A 23,236-nucleotide genomic window follows, 5' to 3' on the forward strand; every position below is an offset into this window, starting at 1 on the left:
CACACTTAGACGTGAACTCGTTATTGCGTGGGTGTCTTCATTCATAAAAAAAAATGAATATTCGAGAGCATGCAAATTATTCTAAATAAGTCTAGACTCCGTGCGCAGCCCCACCTTCTCCAGTGAACCAAGAAAGCCCGCGCCGTGACAAACGGGGGATTTTACCCACTCGGTTTTACACAGGAAACTTGAGATAAGACAGGGAAATCGCGGGCCTGCTGCCAAGCTGTGACCAAACCGGCTTGGCAGTGTAAAAAGGCCTATGCATTATCCTGCCCAACAATATGGGCAGGATCTAGACCAAGCTCTCCTAATCGGGTCAGCAATAGCTGTGTGTCAATGCCCAGCCTCTGCGTTTGAATGATAAAGAATGAATGGAACGTTGCATTTTTAATGTTTACACCAAAGATTCTAGGCTAGAGAGTGCGCCAATCAATGAAACCTTATGCGGAATCAGATAGTCGGCTCTCTTTGCTGCGCAAAGTTTGTTTCAGAAACCAGCACATTAAGATAAATGTAGTTGTCACCAAGCTATTTTAGATTTTTGTAATATGGAATTATGTCGGGGGAAAATGCAGTGAAATAATGTACGCACAGTGCTTTGAGGATTAGGACTGATATAGCATATGTCGGCCTAGGCCTAATCAATTGTGTTGTAATATCTTTAGCATTCATATTATTTCAGAATATTCTTTTCGTAGGCTACTCTGCAGTTGGCCTTGATGGGGAAATATTTTAACCCTTTTTAACGCCATTTGCCTGCGACATTCCTGCGCCTCCCCCTCTTACAGAGCCCATTTCAGCACTGTGTCAGTGGACAGTTACAATCCTACGAACATCGTTAGAGCAGTGCATGCGCGTTCATGTTAAGAGGAGTTTCGGGAAACGCTCCAAAGAAATTTACGAAGGTTCGCAAGATCCTTTGTGAGAATAATCGTACGAGCGTGGGTCTATCATTATCGGCAAACGGGGCCCAGTACTCTTCCTAGGGATGGGGATCATTAATATTTATTTATCGATACCATTTTCGTTACTCCTTAAAGGGGACATATTATGAAAACAGCACTTTTCCTGAGATTTGGGGTGGTATTGTGGGTATATGGTGCTCCCACACGCATACAAACTTTGAAATAAGTCTGTACATGATTTTTTGAGTGAGATATGCATTTCTGGAAGCAGACCGCCTCCAGCTACCAAACGAGCGAGTCGGTTCCTTCCTCCTACGTAGGAAGGGGGCACATTTGAATGTTACCTCCCACTTCCCCATTCCCCTCCAATCAGAGCATCACTAAGATTTTGTGGACCAGCGGACGAACAGCTCCGGCGGGGGGAACTCGGCGCTAGCCCTGCAGCTAAGCTCCGGGAGTACAATCCCTTTCTCTGGCGCCGAGATCACCCCGCCGGAGCTGCCGCCGAAGGGAAGTCGGGAGGAGGAGATATGGAGTAGAAAGGGATTGTATTCCCGGAGCTGAGCTGCCGGAGCTGCTCGTCCGCCGGAGCTGCTCGTCCGCCGGAGCTGCTAGTCCGCTGGAGCTGCCACCTAGCTTCGGCGCCAGTTCAGCTCCCGGAGTACACCTCCGGAGCTGCCGGACTTCGGCCGGCCGGCAGCTCCGGAGCGGGGAGCTCGGAGGCAGTCCGGCAGCTCAGCTCCCGGAGTACAATCCTTTTCTTCACCATGTCACGGTTCATGGACTTCAGAAAGTCAATGCCAAAGTTCCTTCCCCCCAATTCTTCTCAACCATGGCCGAGATATCCCCCACTACGAGTTTTTACTTGTGGAAGTACCAGAGACGTCAGACACAGTCTTTATTATTCATAATATCATCCGAGGCGCACATAGCTTTTGGCCGTGATATTAGATAGATTATATAAATACTCGGGCCGTATATAATATTATTATTATGGTATATTATATAGATATAGAGCTCCAGGAGTCAGCAAACTGCAACAACCCCTTCTACTCCATGCTGTGGTTCAGTCTGACAGCTCATTGGTCAATGGGCAGCAGCTTATTTGAATCAACGCTACAGACACCAGAAACGGCACATTCTGAAGGGACTGAAACAGAGGGGTATAGCGGTAGATGTAAAAGCTATTTCCAGCAAACAGCTTAAAAAACATGTTTTCTGGAACTCAAACACTATGTTTACTCGTTGGGAAAACACCATAATATTTCACCTTTAACGTTCTGAGTCTTTATCGATACCACTATTGATGCTTTTCTATTAATTGGTGGAAAGACGACGTGTTTTTTAGCGATGAGGAAAATCTTTAGGAAATAAATAATTGTATTTTAAATTAAATATGTAATTCTTAATAAATATTGACATAAGTAGTTTTAATTATATATACTAAAATGATTAGAGCAGTATACGCCTGTATTAGTTGTTCAGAAACACGAGTATTACAGTATTACTCATGTTTCTCACCAAAAACTAAATTTACCGTTTCTTCGTTACATTTGAACGCAGCATGATAACCTAACAGTCGTTTTACTGAGCCAACCTCAACACATCATCACGCAGCTAGGGATGCAAATTATCGAGTAATTCATTAATCGATAGTTGTTTCATCTTATCGATCGATGATCGATTAATTGATAAGCGGCAATTCTTCTGAGAAGCTGAATTTCCTTCTGAATGTGACACATCTCATCTCATCTCATCGTCATCCGCTTATCCGGGGTCGGGTCGCGGGGGGAGCAGCTCAAGCAGGGGGCCCCAGACTTCCCTTTCCCGTGCCACATTGACCAGCTCTGACGGGGGGATCCCGAGGCGTTCCCAGGCCAGTGTTGAGATATAATCTCTCCACCTAGTCCTGGGTCTCCCCCGAGGTCTCCTCCCCACTGGACGTGCCTGAAACACCTCCCAAGGGAGGCGCCCAGTCAATGGGCATCCTTGCCAGATGCCCGAACCACCTCAACTGACTCCTTTCTAAGTAAAGGAGCAGCGACACATTTGAATGTGACACATTTAGGTGGTAATTCAACGATGTCGTTTAGTTGTTGTACTTTAAAATACTTCCACATATTGTGCATTTGGCGTCTTTGTCGTCATTAACCAACTTAAAGTGGCTCCATACTGCACTCCGTTTTGCCGTCTTCATCGTGTCAGTGTCCCGCTTTTCGTTTGTCTTGTGCTGCTTCGCTTGTGTTCCCGCTTGTGTTCCTGCGTGTGCGTCAAGTACGTCTGCCGTCAAGCGCGCCCTCACGTGGACGGGGGGGAATTACGGGTTAAAAAGGCGATTAATTGCAAGTAATTTATTTTAATCGAGTAATCTCTTATCGACAATTAATCGATAATCGATTAATTGTTTGCATCCCTACGCAGCACATCTGAAACTTTATTTACTTTTTAAGATAACTAGCTTGTATGCTGCCGATTACAACACCGATTTCACAATTAAATTACTATTTTTGTGCGATTACCGCTCGTACTTTGAGTGGATGATTAAGGCGGGCCCGTCTGTGGTGCGACAGGATAAGGAGGAGTCTTTTCAACTCGGAGACAGTCGAAGGTACTGCATTTGGCCTTTATTTGATGCACAATGCTAATGAGTTTGGCCATTGAGGTTGTGTTCCCCCCCTTTACAATAAATGATTTTCGCCGTTTTCGCCTGTTCAGCCATCCTCGCGAGCAAGGTTAACTGCCAGACTTCACTTGTTTTACTTGTAATACTTGGTTGCTTACAATTCCATTCTAAAACATTCGGGACACGCTGCAGTGCAGTTAAATGCTGTGACGCAACTCGAGGGACACAACATTACCTTACAGGACCTACGGGGCAAAAATAATAATAAATGAACGACGGGACTCGATAGTGGTATCGATAAGCCCAAACGTTAATGATTTTCGGGTTTTGAAGAAATGGAACCGGGTCCTTGATAGAACCAGGTTTCGATCCCCATCCCTAACTCTTCCTGGATGTATGTGGTTCAGGGTTGAACCAGTCTATTTCATTACCGCAATTCTTATTGAAAAATGCAGCATATTCGCTTCGTAACGGATGTAAATAGTTAGCACGATTTTAATGGGAGACTCACCATATTGATATTTGGTTACTCCCCAGTTACCAAGCAGTGCAGCGTTATGATTCAAGTCTCTCACCGGGTGTTTTGTTTACCTTCCTCGGATAACAAGACCGAGGCCCTGCTCATCGGATCCAAATCCACCCTCACTAAATCACAACACACCCCAGCTCCACTCATAATCATCGATGGATTCCCAGTACCCTTCTCCTCCAAAGTCAAGAGCCTCGGCGTCATCCTGGACAACACCCTCTCATTCGCACCCCATATTCACAACATCACCCGGACTGCATTCTTCCACCTCCGCAACATCGCCAGACTCCGCCCATCACTGACCCAATCCAGCACTGAAATCCTAGTCCACTCATTTGTCACATCACGCATAGACTACTGCAACGCCCTCCTCACCGGACTCCCCACCAAACTCATCAACAGACTGCAGATCATTCAGAACTCAGCCGCCCGGATCATCACCCGCACCAAATCATCTGACCACATCACCCCTGTCCTCATCCAACATCACTGGCTCCCAGTACCGCATCCAATACAAAACCCTACTCCTCACCTACAAAGCTCTCCACAACCTAGCCCCCAGTTACCTCTGCGACCTCCTCCAAGAATACACTCCCTCCCGCTCCCTCCGCTCAACCTCTGCTGGACTACTATGTATCCCAACATCACAACTCACTACAATGGGTGCCCGGTCATTCAGCTGTTCAGCACCCAGGCTCTGGAACTCCCTCCCCCCACACATAAAACAGTCAGACACCATTACAACCTTCAAGTCACAACTGAAAACTCACCTGCTCAAACTCGCACACAACGTCTAACTGATCACTGTTCTGATTGTTTGTTTGTTTTGTTTTGTCTTGTTTTTGTTTTATTTATTTTTTATGTTTATTTATTTTTTTCCACAATGTATTTTATTTATGATGACTATATGCTCTGTAAGGTGACCTTGGGTGTCTTGAAAGGCGCCTCTAAATTAAATCTATTATTATTATTATAAGCTAGCGTCATGAAACAGTCTTGATCTCATGTAAATTCTCAATATCAGTCTGGCCTCCATCCCAGTCAAAGTTTTGAAATAAAAAAATTCTAAGACCAATCAGCGCTCAGGTGGGAAAGAGCTTCAGTTCATGACGAATAAGGAACAACCCAGTCTGCCCAAGTAAAAAAATAATGGTGGGGACCAAGGAAGCAAACTAAGCTTTTAGATAAGTTTTATTGGCAATAAAGTGAATAACTTTGTTAAAAGATTACAAGAAATTAGTTTAGTTCCAACCAGATTCGGCAAGAGAAAGAGAGCATGAGGGGAACACTGATTGGAGTTTTTTGGGGGGGGGGGGGGGGGGGGGGGGGGGCGGGGTGTGTGTGTGTGTGTGTGTGTGTGTGTGTGTGTGTGTGAGAATCTTTGGCACCCTGGATAATGTTTCCCGGAATGTATGTTTCCTACTCAGTCAGAAGGGTGCATCTGATAGTGCATGTAAGAAGGAAGTCGTGTTTGTAGGGCTGTCTGTAAAGTTATGTTTGGATGGTTGGCAGAGTGGACAGGGACATGGATAATGTTTACTTAACATGTGTCTGATGGCCGCAGGCTACAGTCCTAATGAAGCCCTGTAAGAGCAATACTCAATCCACCCTATCTGTCTCTGTTTACTCTCTCCCTCAGTCTTTGTTTCTGCATTCTATTTAGGGCTGCATGATTAATCGAATTATATCTGACATCGCAATCTAATAGAACACGATTTTCAAATCGTAAAAGCTGCGCAAAAAAAAATTAAGTGCTTTTTGTATTTTGTTAACACAGTCGAACCATTCAGAGGGTCAGAATCTGAATCACTGGGCCATGTAGGGTTAACGTGTACGCGACGCTAGAACTTCCTGGAGAAGGATAACAACGTGTGAAATGCACGTGTGGAGAAGCTACGCCGCCGCCGTGGGGAGAGGATATGCACGCCGCCGCCGTTGGGACTGGGGTTCGATTCCCAGTCTATATATATATTTTTTTTCTTCATTAATTTCTGGTATTAATATATCCAATGACTTGTTGATGAATAAGTTGATGACATTTTATAAAAAACGTTATGTAACTATGTTAGTTACTATAGCAACATATGCTCTGAATCAAACCTGGTCGGACCATGTTTTGCGCAGGTTAAGTTTGGAACATAACCCGGTTTTGGGTATTTAAAGCTGCGTTCACCGCAGATTCCATGTGTTCACAATGGCATGCCCTTTTGATGAGAGCCCTGTTGATATCGGAGCGCAAAATTATTCGTGCAATCCACCGGGAGCAATTAATAAGACCACGGCTATATCCGGATTACTTTTTGCTGGAGAGATATAGATTCTCACGCAAATCTTTAATATATTTAAATAGCCTTCTCCACAGTAGCGTGCAGTCAATACATTAACGCCTCGACATGTTTCGATTGGTAGTGATTTTCACCTCTTGCAATTTATTTATTTTCAAGAAAATGGAAGCAATGGAAAACGCCATCTCTCGTTCAGTTGTTTAGCACTGAAAATCCGGTTCCCAGGACAACTTGACATTTTCACTTTCAAACGGCCCGTTTCGCCATTTCGATCAGGGTTTCCATAGTCTGGCTGAACGGAAGTGGACAGCGTCTATTGCCTAGCGTCGGATTTCACCGCTACTCCTCCCCTTTCGGTTGCTCTTCCGGTTCAAAATAATTTCCCCCCGGCACTATTTTGCATGGACACCGCTGCTGCTTCCCGGGCTTAGCCCCGCCCTAGACAATTGTGTTTGGTTTAAAGAAATAAAAACAGGCCCGCCCAGTTTCCCCACGGATAGACGGCTCGAGGTAGCGTGGTTCCAGACCATTCTACTTGCTGTAGTTGGTCTGGCTTTGCGAGACTAGGGTTTCCATGATCCATAACGCGCACAACCCTGTGTTAACCAACCCTGTGGTGATTGAACTAATGCATAACCGATGCCGTGGAACCGACGGCTCTGGTTTAGTTGGCACAGGCTCACTCAACCTAGAGTTCAGCGTTAACTCTGTTTGTTAAACGTCCGTTCGTGGAATACCCCCCTGGCCTATGAAATTTTCTGTTTTCTATCTAGGCTATATTATTCACTTTCTTTTTCAAAAGTTGTAGTTAATATATAAATCAATATAACAATGTAAATGATCACAATGGAATTTCTTTGATGAAACAAAACATTTGTGAATTAACAACCGCATTTATCGGTGTTTCAAAGTAAATTTTAAGCATCCATCATTCAACAGAATCTGTGCTTTGACAGCAGAAAATTAACCATACAAATATTGAATTTGAGAAGGCAAGAAAGAAGAAAAACATTATTGGGCGGATAGAATACTTCATTCTAGAGTCACTTGTTGTAAGCCAACATGTTTTATTTTGGTAGACTAGACGGCCAAATAAAAGCTTTGATTGTAGTCATCCAATAAGGGTCTGGCAAAGCATAAAAACGTGGAACTGGAACATTCTTTATTTAAAGAAGATGCAAAACATTAGCAAGAACATGCAAAAAAAAGTGTTGGTTTAAATTAAGCATATCCAAAACAGGGGGACTGGATGATTCCTGATATCATTGAATCACTGAATGATTCAAAGGTGGTGTGAAGCGGCAACTTTAGAATCAGTGCACACGTGTTTGCTTCCGGGAAGACGGTGCCAGTGTGCAAAAAGTTTAAAGTTGGCTCTCCTGGGAATCCCAGGGGAGGAACTCTGTCTGCCCCAGTGACGAACATGAGGAGCTGGTTCAGCGTCACTCGGTTCTCCGTGTCCTCCACCGCCAATACAGCATCTCCACCTGCAATGTAAAAGATAGGACTTCAGTCAATATAATGACTCAAGGCAAATGTTTTTGTACACTTCACCTAGCCGAAAATAATCATTACAGATTAATATATCAACCTAAAAATTCTAAACAACCCTTTCAATCAAATGAATGCACAATGTTTCAAATAGTTTATCGCAGGGGTGCTTTGTTGGGGCCTGCAAAATCCTTTCTGCGATATTGGGATCTTACATGAATAGGTCACATATTTTTGAACAAACCCCAGAAATCCCACCAAAAATGGGATTTCTGTGACCTACATTTTTTTTATGGACAAATGTCTGACGGGATATAAGGAAGACCGAAGTCTGTACACCGCTAGGCTCCCTATGAACAACTCAGTTAAGAAGGCAATCTATCGGGCGTAGTGGATAGAGCGCGTACCATATTGGCTCCGGTGTTCGTTGCAGTGGGCGCAACGTTTGACGAAACTTAAACGTCCTCAGGCACAGTTGGTTGCCAAGCCCTATTTCATCAATTCCGATTTTTCATTTCAAGTTACCAAAGCATGCATACCTTCCACATCGATGAGCCAGTAGCCAACTGCCCGCTCCTCCTCTGACCGGCAAGAGCGTGGTGCAAGGGACATCAGAGACGCTTCTGCAGGTTTAGAACCGGAACCACAGGAACCAGAATCTGGGAGGCAGGCAGGAGAAGTGGAGGTGTGGGCAAGTGGTTGAAGAGCTGGTTTGGTTGACTGGAGAGGAAACTCAGGAGCAGGCCTCAGAACAGAAGATGGAGCCTCTCTGGGCTCACGACAGTTCTCCCGTGCTTGTTCCCCTGTGCAGTGCCTAAAAGTATTACCTTTTTTGTATAACAAGGCATAATATCAGATGACAACATGGCTACACAGGAAATGGCACAGATACTAGGTTATTATTGGCTTGGTAAAGTGTTTATAAACTCAACATCTTGTGATTGTTGCAGTATTTATCACTTGGAGCCGGGTGGTGCTTTTCTCCATCACCATGATATTAATAATAATGACTTGCCGGATGTGGGGGTATGGCTCAAACACTGGTGCCTGACTCCATATACGCGCCTTGATCCACAGTACTGCTCGTAGGGTTGGATGAAAAGTGCCTCAAACACACGATTGCAGTCAGGTCACTGTGCTGGGCTTGTCCCTCCTGCAAAGTATTTGCAAAGGTATTGAGTAGCATTAGTGTAGTACAAGACATGATGTAATGGCTTGCATTATTGTCACTCTTGCTCAGAGTATTCATTTAGAATATATTTGTTTGTGAATGCGAGCTTAATTCAAATTGTATTCATGATTGTAATCATATACTCGTGAAAATCTGTTGATTCTTGGTATTGTACGGATAATAAATTGTTGTGTTGGTAGATCTATAGTCTCCTGTGTGTACAGGGAAATATGAAAACAGGCAAGAGGTGATTTAACACTGTTATGTTGGCTGCCATTGTCATCTCTTTTATTTTACACCACATCAGATATTCTTAGCATTGTTATCAAAATAAACTACTCAATCAATAAATAATCTACACAATTTCTTCTGTATGACTGATTAAATAAACCCAATAACCAATAACCAAAATAAACCTTCAAATTCATTTATCTAATTACATTAATATAAATGTTAAATATAAATGTGACTCTTTACAGATACACTGTAGTAAAAGATAACGCTTTCAGTAGTGTTAAATGCTAAGTCTGTAGACCTACCCATTTTAATTACAGTAAATTACCCAAACAAATTAGCAATTCATTATCTCAACTAAAACAATAATAGGTCTACTTTGAGAGTGAATAACAGTATCAAAACAGGCACCATCAAAATAGCCTACATTTAAACAACACTATCTGTCCTACACCATTATACTTTGCTGTTCCAAGTGATATAAATGTGCTGGTTGTATAGAACACTAGTAAATCCTAAACTAAGTCATAAAATCACACTGAAGCGCTTTACCCAAACAAATTAGCAATTCATTATCTAAACTAAAACAATAATAGGTCTACTTTGAGAGTGAATAACAGTAGGCCTATCAAAACAGGCACCATCAAAATAGCCTACATTGTTATGTTGGCTGCCATTGTCATCTCTTTTATTTTACACCACATCAGATATTCTTAGCATTGTTATCAAAATAAACTACTCAATCAATAAATGCGTTGGCAACGAATTTTGGCAACGACCAAATTCGTTGCCAACGCATTTAGTAATCGATTTTATCGATTCGTTGTTGCAGCCCTAGCCTGTTGTATTCATTACAATCTTGTTTTTATAGAATAACCCAGCAGTGAAATCCAACCAAAGGAAGAACATCATAGTGAATTTATGATTTCTCTTGACAGGCAGCCAGATAAACTGGTGGTTGTGTGGACACGGCGGAGTCGAAGAAAATCATCCAAGGTTTGTGACTCACTTTTCAAGCACATCACAGTTGACACTGAATATAACTGGATGCATGTGGGACTCGCCTCGATTACTCCCTCTTTAGTCTGACAATCATACTTTTGATTCTCAAGTCTACGGTAGACGACCTCAAATCTGGGAGAAAACGGGACGGTTTTCTTTCTTCGATTCATATTTGTTTAGACCAATCACATTGCTGGAGGCGGGGATCTGTAAATCCCTAATTGATGAACTGGATCACAGATTACACCATCTCCAATGCAATCCCAGCATACTGTATAGTGAGGCTTTACTGCCATTTACTGTAAACGTCCCATTTGCAACTCTAGTGTGTAAATCATTGTTCATCAGACCTGTGTCTCAAATAAATGACTTTTAATCCAAAGTTTACATCTCAAAGCTGAGGGGAAGAGCTTTGTAGTGTTTGGAAAAAGTCCCATTCTTTTCTACCTTTCCACTGTCTTCTGACCAATCATGTTATTTGGGGGCAGGATACAGGCTAGACCGGGATCCAAGCATCCATCTTGACTTGACATTATCATTATTAGTTTGTTATTCCTTTCTTCAGAAGCCGATCTACCTTATGTTTACGTTGTGTCTTTTCAGTCCCACAGTTGGCAGCCGGGCATCAAGAACCCCTACAGAGGAGTGGTCGTGTGGCCTGTACCAGAAAACATTGAAATCACTGTTACTCTGTTTAAGGTAAGTGTCTTTGGTTTTTTTAATTAACTCTCACTCCAAATCATGGAGCGTGAAAATCTATCTGTTGAATATCCAATATCCATAAAATAACAAAAACTTTAAAAGTACATAACTGCTTATGAAATGTGTGATTATTTTAACCCACCACAACAGTAGCGTTATGCTGCTTTAAATCTCTGCTTAAATTTTGGGACCTCTTGGCTGGCGGTCATTATTGTAAAACTTGTCGAACGCGGGGAAACTCGATTAAACGTTGGTGTACCAACCAGTTTTAGTCTTGACAACAATATGCAAAGCCAAGACTTTGTATATTGTACGATTTGGAAAAATTACCCAAAGGATTTTCGATCATGATGTTTTGTAAACCTTGAAAAGTTTGCACCCCTAGCAGGAATTGTGCAGAGATTTTTTCTTTTTTTTACTTCATGCGTTCTTTAATGCCTATGTAATGCATTCTTCAAAAATGCTGGACTAGAGGGGTTCTCCAAACGTTACATGGACGTGGATCCTGTGGCCAAACCCTCTAAGTTTTTAGGTAGGCTTAATAGTAAAATCTGATGTTTTTCACTTCAGGTATCCTCAGAGGGGGTCTGGTTCACATTGTGATTTGATAGAGGGATAGGCTCAACCCTGTCGTGAACAGATCAGATGCTAACTACATATTAAAGGCATGTCCTGAATTGCAGTCATGTCCCTCGGTTTACATTGTACATTTCCATTACAGTTGTAATAGATGTACCGCAACGTCACGTAACAATGTAATGCATTACAAGTCTTAAAGTTTATTTAATATTTAATAAATCATGATAGCCTATGACATTTAGAAAGAAAGCCTATGACATAGTAAAATTGACTTTAACCAGTCACATCTGCTCAGCTGTCCTGAATCGAAGATGTTGCCCTAGGCTCTGAACCCTACACGTCTGTTCCCTGCAGATGCTACAAATATACGTTTTAATCAAGACGGTGGAAGATTCCACTACTTTTGTAATCCGCAGGATTTTATATATACTAGTTTTCAACCTTTTGTTGTAATTAAACCCATAGCAATAATGTGGGTAATGTAACAACGATAATGTAACAAATTTCTGAGTGCATAATATAATAACATTTTGCCTATCATTTTACAACGTATAACATTCGTTCACCACAAATGACTCTTAAAAGCAGTGCCAACATTTAAATATTTTTTAACCATTCAGCAAACAAAAGGCAACAGGCTGATTATCATTTAAGGGGCCACTCAATGCCATGCAGAAGTGTCATCAACACGCCCACTGAAGTGGTGTGAGAAATAACGACTTTCTACTCCTCATTCACATATAAGGTAATCTACCTTTCCTACAGAGAAAATACTACCTCAGGGCTAGTATTTTTCAGGAGATTTTCAGCGTACAAATGTCAGGATATGTTGTTCACACATACAGCCCATAAGAAGAATATCAGGACTTACACGTGTGTCTGAAAGCAGCTAGTGTGTGAGCATTTGATTACATTATAAAATTAGTCAATTTAAGGTAACAGGGGTAATTGTTCAATGGAAAGTGTAGCATACTATGCATGCAAATTAATTATTAAATAAGTTTTTACTGTTATTCAGGACTAAAAATTGCATCAACATTTTAAAATGCAAGGCAACTACTATTGGTTAGTTGAAAATAATAATCATCATTGAGATTAAACTTCTCTTCCAGTGTCCTGGCCAAGACAGGCAGCAGTAGCCTACAGTCACACATAGCATTAACACAAAAACATAAGAAAAATAAAACAACTTAAACCTTCTGCATTGGGGAGGGGGGGATATCAATATCGAAAGACATTTGGGGAGGCTCAAGGAGGAGGGTAATATTAAAGGAGACATATTATGGTGTTTTCCCAACAAGTGAACATAGTATTTGAGTTCAAGAAAACATGTTTATGAAGCTGTTTGCTTGAAATAGCTTTTAGGAAAAAAAATTCTCCCGTACTGCTATTCCCCTTCTGTTTAAGTCCCTTCAGAATGCGCTGTTTCTGCGGTCTGTAGCTTTAATGCAAATGAGCTGCTGCCCATTGATCAATGAGCTGTCAGACTGAAACACAGCATGGAGGTGAAGGGATTGCTAGTAGGGTTGAGCATCGAAACTCGGTTCCAGTAGGGAACCGGTTCCGACGTAAACGGTTGTAACGAGATCGAATAAGAACGCACATTTCGGTTCCTCATAACGGTGCCTGGCGTTTTTTAACGCCCCCTGCCCCGCCCCATGGTGTTGCGGCGTCAACTTGTGTTAGTGCTGGGTGCTATACCGGTTCACACTGAATAACGGTGTGTATTTTCGTTACGATATGATTTTTTTATATACCGCCATACCGGTGTATTTGATTACAACGTTCGGAACGCAGCGCTGCGCGACACTGTTTCAGACGGGATCCTTTTCAATGTTGCCCTAAACATGCATGGTACGACTACGACTTTCTTTATTGGTCCATGACTGCGAGGCGTGGTATTTCAGGCCAACTGGTAAAAGAGTGTGTCACGGCTTTCAAACATATAAACCATAAAGCCTATGGGCGCCTCGAGACTCGGGACGGACTTGTCAACGCGCTGCGGCATCGCTTACTTGATGTTGTTTTGATTGAAGATCGGCAGGTGTGTGTGTGTGTGTGTGTGTGTGTGTGTGTGTGTGTGTGTGTGTGTGTGTGTGTGTGTGTGTGTGTGTGTGTGTGTGTGTGTGTGTGTGTGTGTGTGTGTGTGTGTGTTGCGAGCGAATGTAATTCTAAAGTAACAGACAAACAAACTCAAAGCCGATGCATGCATCCAAAACTTTCTGTTCAAAACCAAATAAACAAATCAAAAACAGAGTCGTTATTCGCTTCAAATACTTTTTCTTTTCAAAACATGGGAATTAATACAGCGCTTTACCGAGTGGTTGAAAACAATGTTGGCTTCTCCTGTGGCTGCCTTGCGCACCTGAGTTAGGCTATATTACTTAATATGACTTTGGCAGTAATGTTGCGCCATGATGCGTGCCTGCCTGCTTGCAGCGAGTAATTAATATTATTTGTAATTATTTTTTAAAAATATATTTATCAGTCACAGCACTCACAGCAACCTCTTCGGGTAAGTAGAGTAATGCCAACCGTAAATCTTGCATATCAAGTAGGCTAGCAAACACCGTTGCCATTCAACTCAGTGTCCGCTGACTTTCTGCTTAATGTGAAACTCATAACAAGTCGTGCATGTATGCAAGTGTGTGCGGTTTCGTTTTTTTAAGTACCGGTTCGAGAACCGTTTTAGCACCGGAACCGTTTGAAAAGTACCGAGTAGGCACCGGTATCGGATAAAACCCAAACGATACCCAACCCTAATTGTTAGGAGCTCTATATCTATAAAATATAATGATAATAATAATATTATATATGGGTATTTATATAATATTATATCTAATATCACGACCAAAAGCTATATGCGCCTCGGATGATATTATGAATCATAAAGACTGCGTCTGACGTGTCTGGCACTTCCACAACAAGTAAAGACTCGTAGTCGGGGATATCTCGGCCATGGTTGAGAAGAATTGGGGGAAAGAAACTTTGGCCTTGACTCTCTGAAGTCCATGAACCACGAAATGGAGGAGAAAGGGATTGTACTTCGGGAGCTGAGCTGCCGGACTGCCGCCGAGCTCCCCGCGCCGGAGCTGCCAATGAAGCTTCGGCGGAAACGCCGGAGCTTTCTGGCTGTGCCTGCGGGTGTCCTCCGGGAGCAGAAAATTCCGGCGGGGGTAGCTCGGCGGCAGTCCGGCAGCTCAGATCCGGGAGTACAATCCCTTGCTCCTCCATGTCTCCTTCTCCTGCCTGCCGCGGCAGTCCGGTAGCTCCGTCGGGGGGAGAGAAAGGGATTGTTCTCCGGGAGCCGAGCTACCGCTGAGTTCCCCCCGCCCGAGCTGCTCCTCCGCTGGTCCACAAAATCTTAGCTATGCTCTGATTGGAGGGGAGTGGGGAAGTGGGAGGTAATATTCAACTGTGACCCCTTCCTACGTAGGAGGGGGTGCCGAAACTGACTCGCTCGTTTGGTAACTGTAGGCGGGGTACTTTCAGAAATGCATACCTATCTCAAAAAAATTGATCTTTCATATGGTTTTATATGTATTGTATAAATGTATACAATAAACACTAAGCGATGAAAGGGCTATGATGTTTGTCCATGTATCTACAGTAAATTAAGAAACGGGAAAGTAAAGTAATAAGTAGTGAAGTTACTTTTCAAATGCATTAACTAGTAAAGTAATCTCATTACAGAAGTAACTAATTACTTTTTTTGAGTAACTACCCCAACACTGCCTGCGCGCGTGTCGATGGCGGAGCCGTCATGTTTAAAAACATAAAGTCTTTGCTCGGCGTGTGTGTCGCTGCCTTTGTCTTGACGTACGGTGTGTCTGTGTGCGTGTAAGTGTGGCTTCCTTTGTCTTGACGTGTGTGTGTTTGTTTCCATGTATGTTCGTGCGGTGTGTGCATCCGGTGCGTATGTGCGTGCTTGCGGTGTATGTATGCGTTTGCGCGTGCTGTGTGTATGAGCTGCAGGCTGCTTGGCACATGCGCACATGAGTAACTTGAATAACTGGTGCGACAGGCATGCTATTATAGTAGTAAGGTATATTATGTATTAATATATGTACGAGTGGAGGGAACAAGGGATCACATATCTGGCCACAGAGTTGGAAGTGTCAGGAAAAGACGCACCATTTGTGAAATGTAATCAAGGCCTGAGATACAATGTGCTACAAAAAGAGAGTCTCATATGTATTGAATAACTTGAGGAATGTCTCAAGAGCTAACTCTGTTTCATCAGAATATCAATGTCTTCAACAACATAGGACAACATAACCTCAATAAAAACGCTGCATGACTTTCTGTGTCATTGCTACTGGTCACGTTACACTATAATTAAGAAATTCAGCACCTGTTGGCATAAAGCTCATGTACAGTATCATGCAACAAGTGGAAGGGGTCCCTGCTGCTCACTTTTACACCTCGGATCACATGGGAAGGCTGGGAGATGTCTGTTGTTATGGACAATTAGTATATATTCCTAGTAGTACTTGAACTTTTGTGATACAGTATTTAATATTTCAAATGCTATGTTTAATTTCAAAGGGACAGCACACCATTACTTATCATCTCATGCAAGCAGTTGACTTGTTGTGGTCTGCTTGTGTTTTTCGGTTCTATTGGTTCCAGCTAAGTGATTAATTAAATGTCTGATTACTAAATCGAGTGTGCGCTCCCAAATAATGTCGATGGTATTTTCGCCTCTTATCCATTTCTTCAGTGTACAGTGCACCCATAGGGCTGGTTACTCACACACCCTTCCTTTACTTCCTTCCTGTTTAAAGATATTTTTATAAAGACCCACGACAGAGGGATACCTTGAATTAATTTAGCCAACAGACAGCTGCTAGTTTCCAGACCTGCGTACTGCCCACAGGAAGTCACAACACGTTGTGTAGGACCAGGCAGAAGTCAAAGCCACCTCTTTGCCTAACCTACTCTGGCAACATGGCTCTTCTGTTATTCAAATCGCATCTATTCATCTATATATTTCCCTGATAGGGAATATATCCAGTCCATCTAGGGCCCCCTCTGTTATGGTTTTTGAGATATTATCTGGAATATTAGAAGAATAAAGTGGTGTGCACACCTTTAAGTGCACACCTTTAAAAAAAAATGTTATTTGTATTGAAAAAACAGTTCAATGTTTACAAGATATTTGCACTATATGACACTGCAGTTAATGACAGATTGTTCGCTACTTACTCCTTTGTAGTATGGTTATTTTAAGCCATTTATGATTTTAATTTACTTCAAAAATACCATATCGTGATATATATCCATATCGTGATATAAAATTACTCATATCGTGATATAAGATATTGTCCATATCGCCCAGCCCTAACTAATTGTGCTTTATTCCTCAATGGGGAAACGAGTCCCTTTCAACCTTCAGAAAAAGCCAATGACTCCTAACTGTATGTCCTCTGATTTTAACAGGACCCACATGCAGAGGAGTTTGAAGACAAAGAATGGACTTTTGTCATAGAAAATGTAAGTATGGCATCATTGGCTTTTATACATTATTATGCTGTCTAATAAACTGACACATTTAACTGCATATTCATCACACAATCTTTGTGATAAATGTACAGCTGGCTCCCCCTGCAGGTATGTTGAGGTGCTGCATGTGTTCAGCTGGGCCGTTTGGCAGTCCCAAGGCATACTGCTTCAGGTTCTGATTTACAATGCCTTGTCTAGTGGATGTTATCACACTGATTGTTGGCACAAGGCAAAGTGTCAGTTTACACTACAAACAGAAGTTATTTTAACAAGTGATGCAGTGGAGTGAGCTGATTAAAACCTTGAAACAAACAACACTACACTGGCTTGGGGAAAACGGATTGGAGGTTTTCAAATTGCAATTTTAAGGAGGCATGTGAAAACTACATTTTCTGCAGTATATTTGTACTCGCATACACTCAGGCTGGCCTTTCCTTCAGCAAGTTTATGTCTGCCGTTCAATAAAGCTGTCAAGAACATTTTATAAGGGGATAAGGGTCAGAATCATGTATTATGAATATTACATTAAACTATATACGGTTGTATTATTGCATATAGGTTTATTATATTTAGGCTAGCGACTTGCATTACATTTCAAGGCAAATGCATGCAAATAAGAGCATTTCGGGGTGTGGAATTTTGCTGAAGGTTGCCTACGTTTAGGCTGCAGACATGATTATGATAATACTAATAATACATTGCATTGTTGTATTGCTTTTGAAGACATCCTTCTGGGTGTATCCCAGCAGTCAGACTGCTCGGCCCACACTAGTAGCTACTGCAGTGGAGAGGTGACAAATGGTTAAATCCAACTGGGGGATGGAACCCAGTAACCTTAAGAGGTTAATGGGTCCGAATGCCAAGCCTGTACACTACTGGCCCCACCTATACACTCAGGTCCTCACTGGAATGTATTTCAGTTGCTTGTGTGAGAAGGACTGACCTCTCTGAATGTTTGGACTGCTTAACGCAGTGTTCATCACTCAAGCCAGTTATATCAACCACAAATGTAATACCTTTTCAAGAAAATCCAGTTGTAACAGCATTTCAACATCTTTAACGTTAAATGTTTTTCTCCAGGCATTCAAAATGGTGCTTAAAGCTGAAATAGAATCAACTTTTGGGCTGACTCGGGGCAGCAGCACTCATCAATGGCACATTTAGCTCGGGCGGCCAACCAAATCAAGCAGATGGAGGGCTTTCGTGCCTGATCGATTTGCTTGTTGCTAATCCTAGAGTTTCAGTCACTCAAATCGATAACACAAAAGTCATTAGCATGTGAATCTGGTTTTGTATTATATCAAGAACTAACACACCTCTCAGAAACAGAGCAATTGTAGAGGCTCGACATTTGCGGGAATCAAATGTTAAGCTGGTTTGGCCATAACCTTTGATAGCTGCTGCTGCCAACGTGCCCCAGAACAGGCGCTGACAACCCTTCCTGGTGATATATCCATAAAGGACAAACACAATAACCCATTCATGTGTATTGTAAGCAGAGACGGGTTGTAGCGGTGTAAAACATGAATAAATTGATGAGCAAAGGCAAGTTAGGACCATACTTTATTGGATGATGTTCAAAGTGCATTTGAGTGGTAAATGATTGTTTCTCAGAAATCAATACATCTTGAACTATCTTTTTGTGCACAAAATGATGAATTTTGAGTATTGCTTAAACGATACCTTTTGTGTGTGCAACTGTGAATGCAAAAAGTTAACCCCACGTGTGTGTGTGTGTGTGTGTGTGTGTGTGTGTGTGTGTGTGTGTGTGTGTGTGTGTGTGTGTGTGTGTGTGTGTGTGTGTGTGTGTGTGTGTGTGTGTGTGTATATATATATATATATATATATATATATATATATATATATATATATTATTTTATTTTTTTCTACTTGTATGACTCCATACAGAGTGAGAACCTTTTATATCTGTGTCTGAAATCTAATTAAGATGCATCAAGGGCACTGATTTATTATATTTATGCCGATACCCATCAGCCATTTCTCTGTAATGTTTGATAATCTCATTCTGATCACCTATTTCTTTTTGCAATGAAATTTTATTGTCCAGTCGTTTCACAAATTCCTTAATAACTGGGTATATAAACCTAGTACTAGCCCACCTACCTTATAAGAAAACGATTACTATATTATTGAAGCTTATAATTACCATTTGATAATATGATTAATTTGAGTTATGATTTTCCAGCCTTTCATTGAAATCCTAGGAACAAAACGTTACATAACCAGAACATGAACAGATTAATCAATTTATTGAATCACAAACTTGATCTGGCAATGGACATGGGGGATTGCAATTTTTTTTGCCTTTTTAATTGTTTTGGTTCCTGTAATGTAGACCTATTACTGTGTGGCACATAAACTAGAACAGCTGCTGGGCTGGTGTGTTATTATTTGAAGTAGTCAATGTAGTCGGCGATAGCCTGGTTACGTTATTAGTAGGAATATTATACATATTATACACAACCCAGTAAAACAATGATTAGAAAGACGTTAAAATGGTGCAGCCTACCTTTTTTGAGAGTCAAGACAGAGGAACTATGTTAAATGCAGGACAAACGTGAATTGTTGCAGTAACTGAGCATAATGACAGTGCTTGTTGTTGAGGGATCGGTTCAATACTAGTTCTCAGCATTCCAGCTTCATTTTAAACTTAACTGGTGCCAATATCGGTTACCTCAATCATCCCTTTGGTTGTTCTGAGTCAAGCTTATATCTATATCTCTTCATAAGGGCGTCTGAGGAGAGAAAAACTCCCCAACACGTATAGGGAAACAAAATAAAGGGGTCTGATTTTAGGGTTTGCCTGGAGTCACAGAGGGGCCTCATGGCCATGAGGCAAACTTGAAAAGTAATAGGAAAAAGTGGCAAAATTATAACAAACTATTATATCCAGAGTGTTATCATACTTGGCCTCTCCCTTTGGGTCTTTGACAGACATTCTTCAAGGATCAACTGCTTAAGGCTGTTCCAAGCATGGGAGAGAGAAAATACAACAGGGGAAATATAAGGCATGTGTGCAAAAGGGGCTGTTTCAGTGTCTCTACATACCTGACTAATCACTGTGAGATCAAAGCCAAGCTGAGCTCCTGACAGCTGGAATGGAGAGAGGGAGCAAAAGAGGGGAGGAGAGGAAGAGGCAACTCTACACCTCCACAATCTGAGAATGAGAGGGATGGGGGTGAGCTATGAGCGCTGGCCGGACAAAGAGGGGCTAAGGCGAGGGGTGGAGAGATGTGAAAGGGAAAGGAGGGCCGTCTGTACACCTGTCTTTCTGTCGGTCAGTTCTATGTTCTTGAGGAATGAGGCACATGGATGTAGTTCTTCGCCAATTCTCCTCACACACAGCAACAGACACACCAGAAAATACAGTCATGCTGCTCAGGGGTTGACCGGGTACAGGACCTTTTTATATAGCTTTCGGATATTTGTTTAACTGAAAGCTTGAATTCACACATGCAACGTGCACATATACTCCCCTTGATAATAACCATGTTGAGACTGACATCTGCTGACAAGTATGTTGTTGTTGGAGTTCAGAGTAATTGAACAAATGGAATTATAATAAACTTATTATAATGGAGGTTTATGATTTATGAAGATAATTCCTGTCGGTATAAAGTCAAAGGAAAGGTGTACAGGGCTCCACTTTTAGCAACTTAACTCCGGCATAAAATGATCACTTCTGTATAACCTTTCCCGTGTATGGGACACTGCAGCTGAATGCCCACTAGAGGGCAGCCTAGACTCTGTGTGTGTGTGTGTGTGTGCGTGTGTGTGTGTGTGTGTGTGTGTTCTCGTTCTGTGACACAGACTCAGCCCTGCTCCCAGGTATGTGAGCTAATATAGGAAGAGGCTGGGGATGAATGAAAGCCTGAATGAGGTGGTGCCCCCACCTAAGGAGGAGGTGGAGGAGAGGTGAGTCCTCCTGACCTCTCATCAGACGGAACAGGAGAAACCTAAAGGAGACGCCATTGTGCCTGCGCCATGCGGGACCAGGATGATGAAATTCCAGATCTGCGGCGGCACTCGCTGTGTCCCTGGCTCCTTAATCTGGAGGCCCGGCCCGCCACTAATCCCTTGCCGCTGAATTACCGGGCCCCGGACAGATTGTATTTTGTCATTGAAAACGACGGTGTCAAACACTGCCTCTGTCTCCGCTATTTGTTCCTGTGGCAGGGCGAATCGCATAATCACAAAGACTAAAGAGAGACGCGGAGAAAGGGAGAGATAGAGCAAGGGGAGAAGTGGCCACGCTGTAGTATCTCTAAATTGCATGCTAGCCCTGCCTTTCACCCCCATTCAAATGGGTGCTGATTATCAAAACGGTGTGCAAATTGAGGGGTCAAAGATGGGACGGTTATATTTGACTGGCTTGTGCTGACTGTGTGTGTGTAGTGTGTGTGTAATGGCTGGGGGGCCGGCTGTAATAAAGATGTATTTTATATATTTATTACACGTTTTGAGGTAAGGACGTACACGTGGCCGTATGGCTGTTAATTGGTTCTATTGGCGCTGAATGCACTGCACTACATACAGTTGAAAGGTTTCTTTATTATGTTTGGGGTTCCTTTAAATTGTGGACCCCTTCCAACACCATTAAGGCCATCTACCACACACGCACGCCTAGAACCACACATAATCTCTTATTTTATAACTAGTTCCCCTGCTGGAACACATTACGTAGGCCAGTGACCTGTGAGCTCTAAATAGCCACCTCAGAGAAAAATACATTTATTACAGCCCTGGCTATTCATGCAAGGGTGACAAAAGCTGGTATGAAGTATGAAATCCTGAAAGTTCAGCCTGCACAGGGGCTGGCAAATCAGGATTATTTGAGCTTGTGTGCACGGGTGTGTACACCTTGGCCTCTGCTAATGTAAACCATAGTTTGAGGGAGCTCATTTACTTAATGTTAAAGTACACTTTGTGTGCATTTGTGTCTGTTTAACAGACACAAATCCTGAAACACTTTTTTATTATACTTTATACTTTAAATTGTATATTATTGTAAATTGAAATATCTAATTAAATACTATTCTATAGTCTACAGATGAAGTTGGATTGTGTATGTGTGTGTGTCTTGTGTTGCGGGCTAACGTATGCATTCCAAATTAATTTAATTAATGAATTGCCCTGAGAGGCAACAGATGCTGGTGATTTCCCCCCCTCATCCCCCACCACACACACACACACACACACACACACACACTATACAGTATATATCTGAGAAGGTGCACAGGCAGTGAGTAACAGGAGAAGCCTGGCATGGTAGGATACCCCTGTTGTGCTGGCCTTATGGCCCACCCCCCAGGCCATCACCACTATTTAAAAAGCACTCCATCTGAAAATGGATGTCTTCAATTTAGGTAATGCACGTTTATTAGGGCTATAGCGTTTATATCAAATGTTTTATTGTGTCAAACGATGATCCAAGCAGGGTTTCCTCTCTTTCCTCTTCCTCTCCACTTGGTCCTTGGCGTGGAAATAGTTTTATTGAACACTCTTGCATGATTTTCCCCTGATATATTAGTATTGCGTTAGTGTTTGTGTGGGTGGGTGTTGTTGTGCTGGAGGCGCTCTGACCTTGTCTTTGATCTGTTCCGTACCAGACCCCTCGAGCCCATAGGGCTCCTTTTCCCACAAGACCCTGACAGATGTCGCTGCGCGTGCAGCAGCAGACACAGTATGGAGGATCCCAAACGGCACCAAAACACTGCGATTCTTTTCCTTCTGTCTTCACACAGTGCGACGCTTGACCCCAAAATAAACATCAAAACACAGAGTCACCTGGGCTTTATCCTAATCCCTTCTTGTGTGGCCTCATCACTGAACCTCAAGCTGAGAGGGTATGTGTGTTGGTGTGGAGGGGGGGGGGGCGGGGGGCTGTGTGTGTTTGTACTTCCTTGTTGAACTGTACTTTTGTTTGGGTGGACGTTTGGTCCAGTGTGTGAGGCTGTGTTTAGATGTACACAGAGATAGCCATATTTCAGCATGCATGACTTGTCTAGGATTAAGATTTAGGATGTGACTTGTTGTAGGTGTAATCACTGTGTGGTGCGTGGGAAGTTGGCTTTGTCTGGCTCGTTTGTCGAGACATGCTCAGGTCAACAGGGGATTGGTCAAGGTCTCTTCCACGCATTCATTTATTTATTGAAAGTTTTTTTAAAGAACACCCATTTAACCAGA

The 23,236-nt window shown here is 42.4% G+C and overlaps 1 protein-coding gene across 3 annotated transcripts in view; it reads left to right on the top strand.

Annotated features, from left to right (window-relative positions):
- Window positions 1–23,236, top strand: part of ehbp1 (EH domain binding protein 1) — a 140,095-nt gene that overhangs the window by 12,862 nt on the left and 103,997 nt on the right. For all 3 annotated transcript variants that reach the window (XM_030378365.1, XM_030378366.1, XM_030378367.1), the window contains exons 3-5: window positions 10,180–10,237; window positions 10,847–10,942; window positions 16,967–17,020. In XM_030378365.1, the coding sequence (XP_030234225.1) occupies window positions 10,180–10,237; window positions 10,847–10,942; window positions 16,967–17,020 (208 nt within the window). The remainder of the gene's footprint in view (window positions 1–10,179; window positions 10,238–10,846; window positions 10,943–16,966; window positions 17,021–23,236) is intronic.

The sequence above is a fragment of the Gadus morhua genome, chromosome 15 (assembly GCF_902167405.1).
Source record: "Gadus morhua chromosome 15, gadMor3.0, whole genome shotgun sequence".
NCBI classification, from domain to species: domain Eukaryota; kingdom Metazoa; phylum Chordata; class Actinopteri; order Gadiformes; family Gadidae; genus Gadus; species Gadus morhua.